Genomic DNA, 18,336 nt, shown 5'->3' with positions numbered 1-18,336 from the left:
CCCTTTAGTGGTATGCGAAAGAATCTGTAAATTCAATCTTCAAACCGCGGACATTTGCTCCAGCGGCTTAAATGACATTTTTGAATAATGTACAGTGCATTTGTGAAGTCGGTTGCATTTATTGCAATACATTTTAGAAACAATGTGTTGGAACATGAATTTAGTTACCATTTTTATCACACGTAATCCTTTCAGTACAAGTTTGAATCTTTGCAGTCTTAATTGGGGGTCAGCCTTTTTGGTTGACTCCATGTTTCAAATTTTCTTAACTTTCTGCATCTTCATCCTATTTTCAAAAAGGCTGGTATCTTTGGAGAGCTTGAAAATCAGAGAAACAAACAATATTGACCGAGACAGAGGCTGGACATTCGAACAGAAATGCGGCGAATGCAAAGCCTGACTCTTGGACCACAAGTGAGGGATGGTCTGTTAGAAAATTGACGATGAAAGTGAACAGTATATTTAGAAAAAGTATAAGTAGACTGATGCATTGTATGGAACCATTTTATTTCAGATTTAAAGCAATAACTGGAATGACAAAAAAAAAAAGACATATTTGAGAGTTGGAAACAGCTCCCAGGTCTCACAATGGTATCCGTGTTGTGGGTTCGCTTCATCAAAATATTCATCAATTTGCAAAGGAGGAAAGTGGCTGTTTGGCAACTTTGTCTCCAAGGAGCTCCGCCCACAATGATGATAAAAGCGCAGCGCACCTTGGGAGGTTTTGCATGCCAAGCGTCGCTTTCTCTCCCTCTCTTTCTGTCTGGAATTGATGTACGACGACATGGGGCTCACTGAAGCCTTGGCGGTTCTTGAATTGGGCCGCTTCATGCAAACGGCTGTCGTTTGCCTCCTTGTTGCCGCTATCTATAAATTGTTGGCAGTGCTGCTTCAGCTATGGAATTCCGCTGGAAAATCTCCGATCTTTCCAGTACCAGACGGACACTGGTTGATGGGTCATATTTTAATGGTAAGACATTCAAATCAAGAAAGACTGAGGTGTTTCAGGCTACAGAGAACATCTTTTGTTTTTTTTTGTTTGTTTTTTTTTCAGGTTCAACAAGATGAGTCTGGCATGGAACAGCTGATCAAATGGGGGAAGCAGTACCCCTACGCTTTCACCGTTCGCCTCGGTCCCATTGTTAAATTCCTCTACATTCACCACCCCGATTACGCTAAAACCTTTTTGACGTCCTCAGGTGTCTATTTAGATTTCTATCAACATTTCAAATAGGAGCTAACAGAGCAGATGTGACAAATAAATTGAAGTATAGCATCATTTCTCATGTATAGTAGTCACGGTTGTTGCTGAAAATGTCAAAAGAAATAGAGGGTGTATGTGCATTGTTGAAATCCATATCAGGAATGGGCAACTTAAATGCTGGAGGGGGCGGGGGGGGGGTGTCACTAAAACAGATGTGCGACAAAAAAAACTTATTTTTGACATAGGGAAAAAATATGTCCATGCCGTACGTGCAAAAAAGATATCATTTCAAATCCGCAAAATCTTATTCAGGTACTAACTACCCTTGTACTTTCAGGGAGTACGCCAAACCCTGTCTGCCATCTGGTGGTGATTGGTAGTATTACAAGTTTAAACGCCAGTCAATCTCAAGATTGTGAAAAAGGCGTTCAGTGGACCCTCGCCATTGGTGGGGGATAAGGACTGCCCAGCCCACGAGTAGTAAAGATATGTGAATAATTGACACCTCTTTGAATTGCTTTCATAATTGGAACAAGCATAAAACACACAAGATAAATACGTACACGGGGTCTCGTCACATAAGAGAACTTGAACAGAAATGGTGAGGAGGCAAGACGGCTTCCGTTTTTGAAGCATAGATACCCAGTAAATCCGGGTTGCGTATTGGCACAGTATAAATCCCTCTGTTGTCCGTGCTTCACGACAAGAAATGATGCCGTGTCCCATTGCGAGACTAATAAAGGTTTTTCTTATCTTATCTCTTACAGAGCCAAAGAATATGTCATACAAGATTTTTCTGGACTGGATTGGTGAGAGACATTTTGGAGTGAATCATGGCAGAGTTTCATTTCTCAGACACACTTTGACATGCCACCCGCTTGAATCCTCAGGTGACGGCTTAGTGTTGTTGGATGATGACAAATGGCTTAGCCACAGAAAGCTCCTGAATCCGGCGTTTCGTATTGATATTTTGAAACCGTATGTGAAAGTGATGTCCCAGGCAGCAAATACTATGTTGGTGAGTACATGTTGTTGTTCTTCCTTGACCACCATGGGTGGCGAAAGTGTCCGCACTATAAGGCGCATCTAAAAGCATTCCATTTTCTCAAAAGCCGACCTTGCGCCTTATAATCCGATGCGCCTTATATATGGATCGATATTCTTATTTCTCGGCCGTAGTATTTTAAATGTTTGGTTAAGGGTTTTGTTACAGCTTCAGCGGTTGTGAAAGCTTGATATAACTAAAGCTATATTGTATTTAATTGTATTCCCTTTAGTGTTGCTCCGTCTGGTGGTTGCGTAACGCAACTGCAGCCACTATTGTAGCTTCTATTCTATGTGGTGTGCCCTCGATATGAAAACCGTTTTAAAATAGGCCATTCACTGAATGTGTGCCTTATAATGCGAAAAATACGGTCCTCGCATTCGGGGTTTGTGGCAGATGATATCAGGCTTAGCAACCAACCACTTGGTGGATGGCTCATGTGTCAAGCCAGTGCTTAACAGAGTCCATCTCTTCCAAAGTACCCCCCACCCGCAACCCACCACACCGTGACTTTTAAAACTGGCCTTTGCCAAGTCTGACTTGCTGACCCATTGTCACCAGGACAAATTGGAGCGCTATTCGAACACCGGCGAGTCCTTTGAGATATGCGAACACATGACCGCCATGACGATGGATATCATCATGAACTGCGCCTTTTGCTCCAAGAAAAAGACCGTGAGGTCAGCCTTGCAGTTCTTCTGATTATTTCCTTCTCTTTCTGGCACAGGAAAAGCTAACGCTTCATTTTTCTGGTTTCAGCCGAACACCCGAGTTTCTCAAAGTAACAAGGGAGCTCGCCGATATTGGCTGCTTGCGCTTCCGAAACCCTCTTTACCACAACAAGCTCCTATTCCATCTGAGCCCTCTCGGCTTCAGCTACAGGAGAGCCTGCAAAGTGTTTAACGGCTATACAGGTAAAACTCTGCAAAGGATCACCCATTCTTAATTGATTTGCTCACAGAAACTCCCATGAAGCCCTGTTTGGAGTTGCGTTGCGTTCCAGATCCACCCACGAAATACGAAAATCCGTGATATTGAGAAACAATACAAGAAATGTTGAACTTTGAAACTGACACATTCAACCGAAGAAAACCCAACATCGTACATCTCAACACCAACGTTCTGCAGAACTGTAAAAGTTTGCCGAAAGCCCCGATCCCACTGATCTGCGAACAATTGCGAGTGTTTTTCGAAGGTAGCGAATGCGGGGTCCTCATCAAGGTTCGTTCAAGGTCACAAACGTTCGCCTGTAGCAGCGGGTGTTTCCGTCAGTCGTCAGTGAAATGGGAGCCCTTCAGTAACGGACTGAGAAGGCCTGTCGGGACGGAGCCGATTCGTGACGATAACTGGCTTTCGTCAGTGTTTTGTCCATCACTTTGTCAAAGTTTCTCGTCATTCGCCAGGAAAATGGGCAGTCCATCAGTGACTAGTAAAAATCCATTGAAGAAAAGCATTTGTTGAAACATGGACGATATTCGGGGGCAGCGAAAATGAAGCGCGATATCGCAAGGGTTCATTGTTGCTCAATTCTGTCTTGACACATGACGCCACATGTCAGTCGCATCTTTTCTTTTGCTTTTTCAAAGATGAAGTGATAAAACGGAGAAAAGAACAACGAGCGCAGGAAGCGAAGGAGCCGCATCACCTCCCGACCACCGCAAAACTGGATTTTCTGGACACTCTCCTCTCAGTAAGAGTATGTTTCATGAAAAAAAAAAAAACAAAACAAAACACTAACGGGGCGGGGGAGGGGGGGGTCGTCAAATCAGCACTGACTGATTTGACCTGGTGTTATATATCAAAGGGGGGGGGGGGGGGGGTTTTTTTTTTTTTTTTTTTTTTTTTTTGCTTTTTGTTGTGAGCCAGAATGAGGTCCGAGTTTAACTTCCAATGCACCGGCGCTAGATGACGGCAGAGAATGCCCTAACAGTCTCTCCTGGCCGCGCTTCATAATTCCAGAGGTGTTCTTATTTCACCTCAGGTCCTGTGAGATCTGCCCTCCAAGAAACTTGAAGCTGTCCACACTCCCACCGTGCATGCTCAGGTCTTGACGTTGGGAAATTGATCATCACAATCCTTCGTTTTTGTCCACGTGGAGCAGCAGGTTATCGTCTCTGCACCAACCCTCCAGCTGTTTAATGTTCTTTTTGCCCTCTTATACGGATACACAGTCGTGCGTTTCGCAGCGTGAACAACAACGGACTGAGTACGGAGCCTTGAGGACATCCGGAGCTCAGTGTGATAACAATTGGAGGTGTTCTTTTGGATATGAACAGACTGCGGACTTTGTGTAAAAAAAAAAAAAAAGTCCAGGCTCCCCCAGCGCAGTCTTTAAGGTGGTGTGGTTGAAATCCCAAGAAATCTCTGTCTGGGTGTTTGGTCAAGAGCCCACTGACGACTTTGAGAATCTCTGAGTGCCTTGTTAGCTTCAACGTTAGCTCTGGGAGTCACGTACACAGCGGCTACAATCACATTCGTGAATTCCCTCGGTAGATTGAATGGCTGGCATTTCTCAATGAGGAACTCTTCCACCTGAGAGCATTTTTTTTTTTTTTGTAGTTAATGTAGCATTGACGATGCAACTTCCACCCCTGTTCCATAAACACGTATGCCAGCTTAATTCAAGACTGCATCATTTTAAAGTGTGAATGCGAGTGTTAGCGCCAGTCCAGGGTGGACCCAAAATCAGCTGGGTTATGCTCCAGCTCACCCACGACTCCCGTGAAGGAAATGGCTGGAGCACTATTTGACCACATAACAAGCATTTTTTTTTTCTTCATAGGGTCACAATCAGGCGGGCCTGACAAATGAAGAAGTACAAGCAGAGGTGAAGACCTTCATGGTGGCGGGCCATGAATCCACCTCCGTTGCTCTCTCTTTTATTTTTTACACTCTGGCCTGCAACCCAGAACATCAGAAAATATGCAGGGAGGAGGTCACCCAAGTCCTGGGCGACAAGGACACCGTGGATTGGTAAACAAATCTTCCCTTTGGGGAGAAAAACGCTTTCACCGCTTTGCACAGTTTTCTCCAACCTCAACCTCAGCCCGAGCTCCATGATCGGATGGTTGTGGGGCTCTCATTTCATGATGGCGATCGTTTGGTCTGTGTCATCTTTCACTAGGGAGGATCTGGCGAACATGCCTTACACCACCATGTGCATCAAAGAATCCCTTCGGCTTTACCCGCCTGTTCCAGTAGTTTCCAGAAAACTCACCAAACCAATGACTTTTTTTGACGGAAGAACTTTGTGAAATCCCAAGAAATCTCTGTCTGGGTGTTTGGTCAAGAGCCCACTGACGACTTTGAGAATCTCTGAGTGCCTTGTTAGCTTCAACGTTAGCTCTGGGAGTCACGTACACAGCGGCTACAATCACATTCGTGAATTCCCTCGGTAGATTGAATGGCTGGCATTTCTCAATGAGGAACTCTTCCACCTGAGAGCATTTTTTTTTTTTTTTGTAGTTAATGTAGCATTGACGATGCAACTTCCACCCCTGTTCCATAAACACGTATGCCAGCTTAATTCAAGACTGCATCATTTTAAAGTGTGAATGCGAGTGTTAGCGCCAGTCCAGGGTGGACCCAAAATCAGCTGGGTTATGCTCCAGCTCACCCACGACTCCCGTGAAGGAAATGGCTGGAGCACTATTTGACCACATAACAAGCATTTTTTTTTTCTTCATAGGGTCACAATCAGGCGGGCCTGACAAATGAAGAAGTACAAGCAGAGGTGAAGACCTTCATGGTGGCGGGCCATGAATCCACCTCCGTTGCTCTCTCTTTTATTTTTTACACTCTGGCCTGCAACCCAGAACATCAGAAAATATGCAGGGAGGAGGTCACCCAAGTCCTGGGCGACAAGGACACCGTGGATTGGTAAACAAATCTTCCCTTTGGGGAGAAAAACGCTTTCACCGCTTTGCACAGTTTTCTCCAACCTCAACCTCAGCCCGAGCTCCATGATCGGATGGTTGCGGGGCTCTCATTTCATGATGGCGATCGTTTGGTCTGTGTCATCTTTCACTAGGGAGGATCTGGCGAACATGCCTTACACCACCATGTGCATCAAAGAATCCCTTCGGCTTTACCCGCCTGTTCCAGTAGTTTCCAGAAAACTCACCAAACCAATGACTTTTTTTGACGGAAGAACTTTGCCAGAAGGTCAGTGGTTAGGGCAACTGCTTTCGTCCGTCGAGAGCTGAAAACACATTCTCGGAATATTACCCAACAACATTAGTGCCGCAGTGGTGCTTTGACTTATGAGTGTGCCAACATACAAGTTTTTCAGGTTACCAGAAAAAGCCGTCCTAATTTTGTGTGTGTGTGTGTGTGTGTGTGTGCGCGCTCGCGTGCGTGCTGTGGGCCAGAATTGGAGGTACTGTAGTGCCCCTTATCATTGTTACGACTGAGCTGTGAGGCACGTTCATACATTCAAATCCCCCCAGCTTGTCAATCTCCTCGTCAAACCCTGAGACCATTTTTCCATCGGTGCCAGTGGCGAGCACGACTCCAGCATTCAAACGTGACGCGCGCACCATTGTGCACACACACACACACACACACACACACTCAACACAATCACTAGCTACTTCCTAATTGTAAAGCTAAACTAAATAAATAAATAAATACATACACACATAAAACTATGCAATTCACTGTGTTTCCTTTTCTTCTAGGTTCGTTGATTGCGCTGCAGGTGTATGCACTACACAGGAATGCAACCGTCTGGGAGAACCCTGACGCAAGTGAAACTCTTTTGACTGGTGGTGTCACTGGCCTAGCTTTTCTCGTGTCATTGCTCCAAACACGCGGGGCTCTATTTACGTGACTGGTGCAATTCTGCCATGATGAGCGGTGTAAATCTGTGCGGCGACACATCCGCTGTGTTGGTAATTTTGCGCAAAATGAGTGTATTAAAAAAAAAAAGGTGGTCTGCGCCGTTGTGGGTATACCACAACCGCCTTCAAATGCCGGCAATTGAAGTGACTCTTTCCATTTCATTTTATGTGACGCATTCACATCTTTCCCTGGAGGCATCTCTGTACAGAAAAGGATGCGGGCATCTGTGTTTGACCGGAGCGTTAATTGATTTGTGCAATGACTCTGAAGATTTTACACCCGCTGTCTTGACTGCGCTCCCATCAAATTCACCAAAATCGTGTTAGACCAGCTGAGCCACTATTTTGTGGCCCAGGCAGGTGTAACTTCCGGACTTTCTGTCACCGTGTTGTCACTCTGCCGCGCTTATCTTCAAGGACACACCCACACAGGTTTGCACCCCGACAAAAATCAGCATTTTTACTTGCACCAGCAATGAAAATGGAGCCCTTTGATCCCTTTAGTCGAAATACCCAAGTATTTAAGAGGATTTGCTGCTGAAATTTGTCATTTTGCCATCTTGGGTCATCTCAGCTGTTTGACCCGTTACGATTCCTGCCAGACAACGTTTGCCAAAGGTCTCCACATGCATTTGTGCCCTTCTCCGCAGGCTTAAGGTTCGTCCACGTGTTCTTGCGTGTGACTGTTTATCTCCAGCGACCAGTGAGTATATTTTTTTCCCACTCCGCCCCTTAGGAACTGCATTGGTCAGAGTTTCGCCATGAACGAGATAAAAGTGGTCGTGGCTTTGATGCTCAAGAGGTACCAGCTGATCGAGGACCCCACTAAGAAGCCCAGGCTGCTTTATAGAATTGTGCTTCGCCCCAAAACTGGCATCCACATTCAAATCAAACCTCTGGATGCTTGACCAGAGGTGGCAAAACCAGTTCCAGAAAGTTAAAAAACCCTGCAACAGTTTTGGTTCAGCCACAGGTGCTTCTACTCATTCGGTGGGGGGTGCGAGAGCTCATCAAATACATACAAACACTGTATATCTTCATTCATCTGTCCATGCAAGCGACATATATTGATCGGCATAACATACCATTCATACAACAAGATAAGTAATGGCTTCCTGCTTTGGGTTAAATTAAATTGATTGATCTTTAAATGAATTGCTGGTCTCTTAATTTTTATTTGCACGGTTGCACATGTATGTTTGGGTCCTTGGGGGGATTTAACAATGTGAAGCACTTGTTGTATTGTGACGTATTTAATGTCTACATCTTGTATTATGGTACTGTGAGAAACAACAAATACTAACAAGTGACAAAGATGACAATGATATTGAGTAAATAAATGTTAATACATTACATCAATGGTAGAGAGGAACAGAAAAGTAAAATCAACTATTCCAGTCATGGTCGTAGACAATGTAATCGAGAAAGCAAGGAAGGAAGTACAAATCACCATATGGAAGAAAACGTATTCCAGTCAATTTAATGGGACAATGTGTAAAAAACATTGAGTTTTCTGTATTACTTTCAAAGCCTTACTATTAATTTAGATATGCAAAAATACCTCAGCGTATTTTTGAAAATGTAATTGTAAGCGAAGAATCAACTAATTAATAGTATATGACATAAGGACACGCCTCGCCTGCAGGAGGCTGCCATGTTGAGCCGCCATCTTTCTGCTACGGATCGGCGAAGTAGAAAAACTTAGCATGGTTACGCCACAGCATGGCTACATTGTCAATAACATTATTATATAACACACAAGCCCGCGCGCGCACACGCACACAACTCCTGAACTTATTCCGTCATTGGAGAAAAGGCAGTTAGTTCCGATTCCATGCACCAATACTGAATTATTAAGTCATACGTAGTCGGTTTGCAAAGCATGGTCTCTCTGAAGCACCGTAGTGCGAGTGCTTCAAAATGCACACGCCTCGAGTCGCTCCTGAAGTGGTTACGTTCTATTATTTTATCACTAGATGACACTAAATTATACACATTGTACTTTAGGACTCTGCTGAAGCTGATGTTGCATATCCACTCTTCCAGAGTTTCACTCCGCATGCAATTCATCGTATACGTACTTAAATTATACAATTAAATACTTGAAATACATTCCAATATGTTTAATGAATCTATCGAATAATGAACATGAGTTTGACCCTTTGAAGTGCACTACAGTACGGAACCTTTTAGCCGTAGTTGTTGTAACCAGACCCTTTTTAGGAACGGACAGCAACAACAACGCACAAGCACCACCTTCGTAGGTTTCTTGACGAAACTTTGTAATGCCAATAGTGTGCTTTGTTGTTTACGTTGTGCTGTATTTCTTAATTCGAGGCTGTGTTCATTTGGCTGAGTTACACCTGCGGACGGTGGAAGATTTTTTTGCCAATGTAGTATTTAAATCGTCCATCGGGGGTCCTTAGCACTACGCCTCAGATTCAGAGCAACTTTTTACACAATGCTCTCCCAAGTTCGATTATCATGGCCAAAAGTGTTCATTCAAAAATAATAACAATAAATCAAGACTGATTTTAATTCTAAAATGTACATTTGATATTATTTTGATTTGTTAGATACTGTAATGACCTTCAGTGGTGATTTGTCTCAACAGTAATTCTCTGATTCCATGAAAGGAAGGCAGGCAACTTTTTTTTAGCACATTACATACAGAAGACATCTCAATGGGCTTCACACAACCAAGAGCACAACACCGAAAATTATTTACAAATTGATCGGCTGAAGACATTCAAAGGCAAAGCAAAAAGAGCTGATTAAAATTACTGAAAGAAAATACATTGCCAACATTTCAACACAGTTACCAACAAAAGATTTAAGGACATTTTAAATCAACTGAAATAAATCAAAAGAAGCTTTCTCAGTTTAATAGAAGAACATGTGGTGAAATTACATTTTTCAATAGCGACAGCCCAATTGCAAATTGACATCATTTGAAAGTCCGCACAAGCATATGGTGTTCATTTTGGAATTTCTGTCAAATTATGATAAATGTGACTGTTTTACTTTCCTGAATTCAAAACTAGCGTCTCATGTGGAAAGAAATTTCCAACTCATGTTTGGTAAACATTGACCACCTGTCAGGCGAACATTGAACTTACTTGGCCACTCAGTAACCACGCTAGCTGAAATGTAAAATGTTCACACCACTGGCAGTGTAAAATGTCACTTACTTACTTTTTATATCTCTCTAAAAGGTTTTCTTATTCTTATGACAAACAAATGTCCTACATTATTATTCAGAATCGTATTTGTCTTACTGGCTGCAAAATGGCGGCCACACACTACTTTTGTTATTCCTGGAAAAAAAAAAATAAGAAATGCATTGACAGCACTTATGAACAAAAACATGCACAATCCCAACCAAAAACAAGACAGTCGTGTTAATCAAAAACGAACGAAATGTGCAAAGAGTGGCATAGTGCAGGAGTGGGGGGTTCAGGGTAAGAGGACGGTCTGGGTACTATTCTGCAGCCATAGTGGTTATAAGAGGGACTAAAATATCACTGACTCAGGTGTCCAGAGTTTTGATCCTTATGTGGATGCCGTTGAGCGAGCGAAGCACCACTCGAGGAATGATCTTGGGCTTCCTCGTGGGGTCCTCCATCAGCTGGTACCTCCTCAGAGTCAAAGCTACCACCACTTTCAGCTCGTTCATGGCAAAGTTCTGACCGATGCAGTTCCTACAAGGGTGAGAATACACACGTCTGTGTAATAAGATCCAACTGAGGCTGAAAAACTTAAAAAAAAAATCCTTTCAGATATTGTTCTGCCAAGACGAGCTCTAGCAAGCAAGCAAGCCATTAAACAATTCAATGCTCTTCTGTATGCACTTGTCCAACTGTTCTGTTTGACGATATTGTGTTTTGTTTGTATTTGGTAAATAGGTTGGGCAAAAAGGAGAAGCCTCCCTGCCTTGAGGATTTGCACCGCATCACGCAAACTGACCTGGGGCCAGCAGAGAAGGGCACAAAAGCATGCGGTGACCTTTCGCAAGAGTTCTCCGGCAGGAAGCGAAGTGGGTCAAACACCTGCGATGACATGAAAAGACAAAAATGCGACCGTTTGTGGGGGATTTGGGAGACTCCAGTGACGGCGTGATTCAAAATGTTATGTCTGTTGACATTAGCATCGCTTCTTTTCTCAATTGTGAGCCAAGAAATAGCCACACTCGGGTTACTTCAGTATGTTCGCCTCAAACCCGGCAGCGCTTGCAGACGTGCAAAAGTCACACGTTTTTCCGTGTACATAACGGAAAAAAACAAAATAGGAGAAGATATTGCTCAAACAACCAAACAATGTTACCTTATAATGGCTGGCTAGCTTAACGCTAACATATAATGGAAGACGCCTTTGGCACGCCATTTTTCTTTTAAGTAACTTTTCTTCCCTTTTTTGTTTTTGCCATTCTTAGCCTCTTTTTTTCCTAACCATTGTGTCATCTCAACCATTGAAGGAGTCTCATATTTTAAAAAAGGTTTTTGTCATTGGTGGCTAAAGGACGGTTGTTCAACTCATTCGCTGCTAGCCATTTTGGAGCATATTGACATTTTCAAGCTCCAAAGGACATTGTGGCCATTGATGACACACACCAAATCTACCAAATGAAAGAATAGACTTTCTCCTTTTCACCAGGAAAAAAAGAAGAAGTTTGATTCTGCCTTTTTTCCCCGTCTTTTTTTTTAATCAGCGGTCAAAGAAAGGTCGGTTGCACAAAATGCAGCCGTTCCTCCTAGTGAACGCACAAACTGCTGACATCTCAAACGAGACATAAATATCATCTCGTGGTAGTCGTGCATCAATGAAGTGTTTTCCATGTTAGAAATTTACAGTGGAGTAGTATTGCGCTCCACCCATCCCCCGTTGAAAAAAATTGTAATTGACGAGTATACACTTGGGCAGCGAATGAGTTCAAGTGCCTTCATCGTAAGCCTTACTTACATTTGGGTTTTCCCAGACTGTGGCGTTCCTGTGGAGCGCATACACACTCGTCCCGACGAGAGAACCTACAGAAAAGTAAAAAAAAAAAAACAAATGCTGCATTTTTCAGCCGCCAGTAAGATTTTTTTTTTTTTTATGTCCATTGAGACACGACTGACCTGCCGGCATAGTCCTTCCATCCAAAAAAGTGATGGGTTTGGTGAGTTTTCGGGCCATTCCCGGCACGGGCGGGAACAGCCGCAGCGATTCTTTGATGCACATGGTGGTGTAGGGCAATTTACTCAGATCCTCCCTGGCAAAGACCATCCTGGTTAATCATCAAACTCTTTGACTCTTATAACAGAGACGCCGCTCTCTCCGTGGAAATATGTTACCACTCCAAGGTGTCTTTGCCATTCAGGACTTGGGCGATTTCCTCCCGGCACTTGTTCTGGTGTTCTGGGTGGCAGGCAAGGGTGTGGAGGATGAAGGAAATGCCACTGGCGGTGGTGTCGTGGCCTTCAAACATGAAGGTGTCCACCTCGGCTCGGATGTCTTCATCTGAAAGCCCCTGCTCATTCTCATCCTTGACGATTGGACATAAAAAAACAAACCACTTGATGGCATGCCAAGCAATTGAAACTTGCAATTAAGATAAGACAAAATATTCACGACAGTGGTACCTCTACTTACGAACATCTCTTCATACGAAACATACGTAACTTTTCAAGTTACGAAACATCTCAACAGGGAAATATTGCCTCTTATTACGAAAGAAATTTCAAGTTACGAAAGGTAAAAATACAGTATGGGCTGCAACTCACAGCTCCGAGTTTCCTGAAGGCAACATACTTCTAGCTGCTCTGCCACTGGCTATTACCGAGCATCTTCCTGGCATCCCATTGGCTAAGAGGGACCTCTACCGAATGTGTCATGTGTGTAGATAGATAGATATGTGTCTCTGCGGCATCCTCGCCATTCGCCCCTCGGGCCATCAGGCGTTCCGATGGTTTTACGTCAATGTGAATCATACAGAAAAAAGTCAAAACAGAAGCCACTCGACCATACGCAGCCATGCCAAACGTTTCAGGGGCTACTGTCGTTGTTTACCTGCAACAACAGGATCATGTGGCTCAACATCTCTCAACTTACTCTTGCCAAGAGCAGAATGTCCAGAAAGTCCAAAGTCCTTTTGGTCTGGATACGCTCCGGCTCCTTCTCTTCCTTCAGGGCTTCTTTTCTCTTCCTTATCACTTCCTCTTTGAAAAGACAAAGACAGAAGATCTGACTTGACGACGACACGCCGACACCCCATCGTAATATGGGACGCGGAGCTTTTACCCGTATGACTGTGAGCCACCTTGCAGGCTCTCCTGTGCCTGAAGCCGTGTGGACTCAGGTAGAAAATGAGGTCGTTGTGGTAAGGAAAGGTCCGGAAGCGAAGGTTGATCAAATCGGTGAGCTGGTACACCGATTTAATGTACTCGTTGGTTCCACTGAAAGCAGAAAGCGTTTCGGTTGGGGTGCTGTCCAGAAAGGGGATGCGCAGACGAGCACGGTCGGCGCGGGCTGACCTCTCGGTCTGACAGTTGCTGTTGCGACTGAACGCGCACTTCATGATGGTGTCCAGTGTCATCAGGCTGACGTGTTCAAACAGCTCGAAGGACTCGCCGCTGCTGGAGTAACGCTCCCATTTGTCCTAGCGAGTCCACATGTCAAATTCGGAAGCGTTCAACCTGTCTTATGCTTTAATTTCTGCTTTTCTTGCTGAAATACTCTTCAGTGTAATAGAGAGTTTGTGACTGAACCGCAACTAAACCTCGTCTCCTAATCCTGACACAGTAATCCTACCACAAAAAAAAAAAAAGCAATTGATGCGTCCTCTGAAAAGGCCATGATATAGAACAAGATGCGTCAAAACACTACTTTTGTAACAGGCAGGGCTTTGGCCTGTCTTGTAGAAGCTGCTCCCTTTACCTCAACATAGTTCATTGGCACCAAATGTGCCAAAGTGTTGCTTTGTGGGACATGAATTCAACTGAAAAATCCACCATCGTCGTTTTCCATCTCAGGGGGTGGCCATTTTGCATCGTACAGCCACTTGCTGTTGACTGAAAATGACTTCACAGTGCCTAAGTGCTCAGCAAACGAACGTCACTGCTCACCTGTTTTTTGGGTTTGGTCATGTGACATTCACAAGTGGAGCCCGTCCGGCACCGTGATGTCATTTTAAGTCGACGGCAAGTGGCAAAATGGCTGCCCCCTGCTTTCTATTGGATGGTGTTTTGGCAAAATCTTGTGGTATTTCAGAAAGAACTCAAAAACAGGATAGGTTGAAAAAAAAAAACATGAGAAGAGATGATCTTGTACGACCTCATTGTACAAATATGGTAAATGAGTTTAGTCTGTACTCAACCGCAACAAGTTGTTATTGGAGAGTCATAAACACAAAGCAGGGTCAATATTAAGTAATAGGAGTGAGGACAGCACACAGCTGTGATATTTTACACCACTACTACTACTACTACTATTTTTTTCCCCAAGGTGCATCAATGATCAAATATTTATTTACATTTACCGTGGGTCGAGTTATTTTATTTTAGTTTTTGCCTTAGGTTATTTTGATGCGAATGACATTTTTGGTACAATTTCAAACCAGTCTATGAGATTTGTGTGGATATTTGGATGGAAGTGCGTTTCATAGAACATTTGAATTCCACTTTTTTGGTCTGTGACGTACATGTCAAGGGGTAGGTACTTACCAACATGGTTTTAGCTGACGCCGACATTAATTTTAGGTGCGATTTCAGCACGTCGTAATGGAAACCCGGCGTCAGGAGCCTTCTGTGGCGGAACCATTTCTGACCGTGAGAAACCAGCAGGCCGTCACCTGAGGATGCAATGTGCGGGTAAGTGCAGAATCACTTTGGAAGGTATTTAGCAAATGCAAGCGTCATAACCATCAACGGCTGGCGTTGAAAAAAAAATAAAAATCCTCACCCTTTCTGAAGAAACATATACAGATGGGGTGTATTTTTTCCAGTTGTTTTTACCATTTTAGCATTTTTTTTGGAAGTGAGTTCACAACATTAAGAAAACTTTTTTGAAAGCATAAATGTTCAGCTGACGCTAGCTAGTGCTTTCTTCTCAATATAAACACCATGCACGTTCAAAATGGATTATTTTGCGTATGGACAAGTTTTTAATCCCCATTTTCTTCCCCCGCAGGTGTCAGCGGGTACTGTAGCTGTTCAAAAAGCGCCCCCTCAATAATGATGTATTATATCATTACTTTTGCCACATCGGGCAGCAGGGGGAAAAAAAGTCGGTCTTACCAATCCAGGTCTTGATGAATTTGTAAGCATAATCATCTTTTGGCTCTGGAAGGTAAATGAGGAAACAAAAAAAAAAACAAGTGACATGAGATTCAGTAGCACACATTCCTTGATTGGGGATTGAGCCAATTTAATCCACATCTCATTCCCAAAGCTATTAGACATACCCTGATAGTTCAATAATTGAAGCAATTTACACATCATTTTCTATCAGCATCAAGCAATGTTCTTATTGTACTTGGGAACATGCAAACTCCACACAGGGTGGCTGGAGCCGGGATTGAACCCGACACCCCTGCACTGTGAGGCGGAATGCTAACAAGTTGACCGCTGTGCCGCCCCCGTCTATCAATAGAAAATAAAAATAGATTGGAGACCTGTTGATGTCAGGATGCTTTTCACATAATCTGGATGGTGGATGTTCATGTAACAGACACAGGGACCAAACCACAGAGGGAAGGCATAGGGGTGTTCCTCCCCCCATTTGACCATCTGGTCCAAGTCAGTCCCATCTTGTTTAAACTGTAAGAGAGCAAGGCAACATGCCTGAGCAACAAGTGTCGTGCATGCAAACGAATTTCAGTTGCACGCGACGTCAAGGTCGCCAAGCATTGCAAACAGAAACATCTCAGGAAGTTTTCATGTTTCTTACCTGCAGGACATGCCCAAAGAACCAGTGCCCGGGCGGTCCCGTGAACGCCTTAAAGTTTCGCAAGGCATCCCTCCTCTGAATCAGGAGCACGACGACTTTGTAGACGACGCCGACCAGGCACAGCAGAGCGAGCGAGTGCTGCACGAACCCGAACCAGGACGACGGAAAGCACCCGAAAGACTCGCTAAGCGACATATTACGGCAAGGTCAACCGCTCCGGGAGGACAAGAAAGAAAAAAGGCCACTAGGTTAACCAACTAACATGCGCAGATATATTTTTTACTAACTTGCTTGCCAGTAGACGTGACGTCAACGGAGCTCACACCACGATGGGCGGGGTGGGCACAGATCAATAATTCACTCGAAGCCGACTCCATTGTTCGCTTTCCTTAACGTCACATGAATGTTTGTTGTGTAAGTGTCACTACAGTTAACATGGTTGTGTGACTTGTGCTGTAAATCACGCCCAATTCACGCACTGCCGCGCGTTTCTTGACTTGTTCCTCAAGGTGGCGGCAGTTTGTCAAAGAGTTGCACAAAATGAAGGGGGAAAATATCAAATGCAGAGGTGTAAGTTATTTAAGTAAAGAAATGGGCTAAGTCAGGAAATTGGAAGACATTTTTGCAAAGTAAAAGGAGATATCATTATGATTAAAAAACGTTCTACGACACACTTTATTTTTGAAATAATCAGCTGCACTCAACAAGCTGAATCGAGAGTAGAGAAAATAGCGATTGCTGTGAAAAGTGCTACAACATATATTGACATCCAAGGAATAACATGGGAACAAGAGGAACATTGAAAGAATATAAAAAGAAATAGAAACTCGATCCCGAAATCAGAATGCTGTGAGCCTCATTGCAAATTTGAATATTATATTTTTTTAAATACTAAAAATAAGCAATTATTAACATACACGGTGACTAGTCACTGTAGTTAAAATGCTACATCTGAGTATTTAGTACAGTAATTATACAATACAGTAACAATATTTTAAAAAACGTAGCAATGTACTCCTTACCACTAGATGGCGTTGTTTGCCAGTCGTCAAATGACACGAAGAAGAACACAACAAAAGTAGGAGCGGGAGCGAAGAAGCACAAGTTGGTCAACTGTCTTGTGTGGCGTCCCAGATAAATGCGTTGTTTCACTCGTGGCGTAATGAAGCGAGTTTTAACCACGGTGCCGACAACTTAACTAGCTGCTAGTTAGCTTGCTAGCTTACACCGCTACACATCGTGAACAGAACCGTGTTTTCCTTCTCTAGCTCCGTTAATGTTGTTCTGGTGCCTTCGTGTTGTGATTAACAAGTCCCTACATATGTACCTTTGATTAACAAACGTAACTTGAATTAGTTAATTCACAAACACGCTGACATTTCTTGGTAGCTAGCACCGCTGTTTAGGCGTTATATTAGGCCTCTTGGCTCCTCGGTGTTTCCTGCGGAGGCCGGCTGTCTTTGCCGGTGACCTACGGCAGCTGGAACTTCTGGAAATCAAAGGTGACCCATCGATGTTTTTTTCCCCCCCGCTAGCTTTGCATGATCATCGAGTTGAGGTGAAGTGCAAACTGTTGTTCTAGTTTACAGTTGCTGAAGCGAGATGGAGGCTCCTCCAGTCACTGTGATGCCCGTTACCGGCGGCACCATCAACATGATGGAATACCTTTTACAAGGTAAGATGCATTCCCAGTCAGAGGAAATGATTAGAGGTAGAAACATAATGTATGCATAATACGTCATGAAGACCAGAAATACACTCAATAATGGGTAATGGGTTGTTTTGGGCGGTAAACAAAGATCTCTCAATGTTGACAACATTACACGAAGCACAAATAGCTTCGAATGCCTTCAAAACGTACGAGGAAAATATGAGCCAACATATTTAAGCATTGTTTTTATTATTAAAAGATTGTGTATACTTTTCTCCTGAGATATTTACCCACTCGTGATCCATAAAGCAAAACAACGGAAGCACCGTGGACAAGCTGAAGGAAGCAACAAACAGTATTTGAACTCAGTAACTTGGGACAAAAGTTGTACGTAGGGGCCTTCCAAAACAGAAGACCCATATTAGGCCATGTTTGACACAGAAGATTGTATTTATTCATTTTTTGGGGGGATTAAGTAAGTAATAAATTTAGCTGTTGTCGAATAAAGCTCGACGACTTTTGCACTTCTATTCATCATAGGGCTCGGTGATGTGTCTAAGAAAAAAAAAATGATCCCAATATATTTTTTTCATGGCATCCGATTCTAAAAGTGAAGTAGAGCAACAGCACGCGTTATAAACCAATAATATGTTTTTGTGTATTACAGCTC

The 18,336-nt window shown here is 43.5% G+C and overlaps 3 protein-coding genes across 7 annotated transcripts in view; 2 read left to right on the top strand and 1 right to left on the bottom strand.

The window, feature by feature from the left end:
* Window positions 1-774: 774 nt before the first annotated feature.
* Window positions 775-8,245, top strand: LOC109522764 (cytochrome P450 4B1-like). Its single transcript, XM_019881549.1, has 15 exons — window positions 775-970; window positions 1,055-1,199; window positions 1,972-2,013; window positions 2,095-2,222; window positions 2,811-2,929; window positions 3,009-3,163; window positions 3,836-3,945; window positions 5,032-5,222; window positions 5,374-5,499; window positions 5,581-5,605; window positions 5,938-6,128; window positions 6,280-6,413; window positions 6,929-6,993; window positions 7,665-7,747; window positions 7,827-8,245. The coding sequence occupies exons 1-15, from the start codon at window positions 785-787 to the stop codon at window positions 7,996-7,998; spliced, it is 1,872 nt and encodes a 623-aa protein (XP_019737108.1). The 5' UTR covers window positions 775-784; the 3' UTR covers window positions 7,999-8,245.
* Window positions 8,246-10,306: 2,061 nt separating this feature from the next.
* On the bottom strand, window positions 10,307-16,402 carry cyp4t8 (cytochrome P450, family 4, subfamily T, polypeptide 8). Of its 3 annotated transcripts, XM_019881589.1 has the most exons (14): window positions 16,303-16,402; window positions 16,197-16,229; window positions 16,016-16,163; window positions 15,741-15,885; window positions 15,364-15,408; window positions 14,791-14,918; window positions 13,603-13,727; window positions 13,370-13,524; window positions 13,181-13,287; window positions 12,424-12,614; window positions 12,208-12,341; window positions 12,050-12,114; window positions 11,057-11,139; window positions 10,307-10,791 (listed from the first exon to the last, which is right to left on the bottom strand). In XM_019881589.1, the coding sequence occupies exons 2-14, from the start codon at window positions 16,208-16,210 to the stop codon at window positions 10,620-10,622; spliced, it is 1,512 nt and encodes a 503-aa protein (XP_019737148.1). In that variant the 5' UTR covers window positions 16,211-16,229; window positions 16,303-16,402; the 3' UTR covers window positions 10,307-10,619. The 3 variants fall into 3 exon arrangements, with proteins under 3 accessions (XP_019737148.1, XP_019737147.1, XP_019737146.1); XM_019881588.1 differs by having other exon boundaries at window positions 16,016-16,229; XM_019881587.1 differs by having other exon boundaries at window positions 16,016-16,397.
* A 23-nt stretch (window positions 16,403-16,425) lies between these two features.
* The window catches only part of med18 (mediator of RNA polymerase II transcription, subunit 18 homolog (yeast)), a 3,385-nt gene continuing 1,474 nt past the window's right edge, over window positions 16,426-18,336 (top strand). Inside the window, exons 1-2 of one of the 3 annotated variants that reach the window (XM_019881592.1) lie at window positions 16,426-17,517; window positions 17,605-17,690. In XM_019881592.1, coding sequence (XP_019737151.1) covers window positions 17,618-17,690 — 73 coding nt within the window. In that variant the 5' untranslated portion in view covers window positions 16,426-17,517; window positions 17,605-17,617. Of the gene's footprint in view, window positions 17,691-18,336 lie in introns of all 3 variants that reach the window. The other 2 variants (XM_019881590.1, XM_019881591.1) reach the window with 2 other exon arrangements.

Source organism: Hippocampus comes, unplaced genomic scaffold, assembly GCF_001891065.2.
Source record: "Hippocampus comes isolate QL1 unplaced genomic scaffold, H_comes_QL1_v1.1 scaffold227, whole genome shotgun sequence".
Lineage (NCBI taxonomy): Eukaryota > Metazoa > Chordata > Actinopteri > Syngnathiformes > Syngnathidae > Hippocampus > Hippocampus comes.
The sequence above is the reverse complement of the archived record's forward strand: the minus strand, read 5'-3'. Positions and strand labels throughout refer to the sequence as shown.

Excerpts from the sequence above, each read along its gene's own strand:
- LOC109522764 (XM_019881549.1), top strand. The coding sequence starts at position 785 with ATGGGGCTCACTGAAGCCTTGGCGGTTCTTGAATTGGGCCGCTTCATG. Across the intron at positions 2,014-2,094 it reads GATTTTTCTGGACTGGATTG|GTGACGGCTTAGTGTTGTTG; the intron begins GTGAGAGACATT and ends TTGAATCCTCAG. Across the intron at positions 3,164-3,835 it reads AGTGTTTAACGGCTATACAG|ATGAAGTGATAAAACGGAGA; the intron begins GTAAAACTCTGC and ends GCTTTTTCAAAG.
- cyp4t8 (XM_019881588.1), bottom strand. The coding sequence starts at position 16,210 with ATGTCGCTTAGCGAGTCTTTCGGGTGCTTTCCGTCGTCCTGGTTCGGG. Across the intron at positions 13,728-14,790 it reads CGTCAGCTAAAACCATGTTG|GACAAATGGGAGCGTTACTC; the intron begins GTAAGTACCTAC and ends TGGACTCGCTAG. Across the intron at positions 12,615-13,180 it reads ACATTCTGCTCTTGGCAAGA|GATGAGAATGAGCAGGGGCT; the intron begins GTAAGTTGAGAG and ends CCAATCGTCAAG.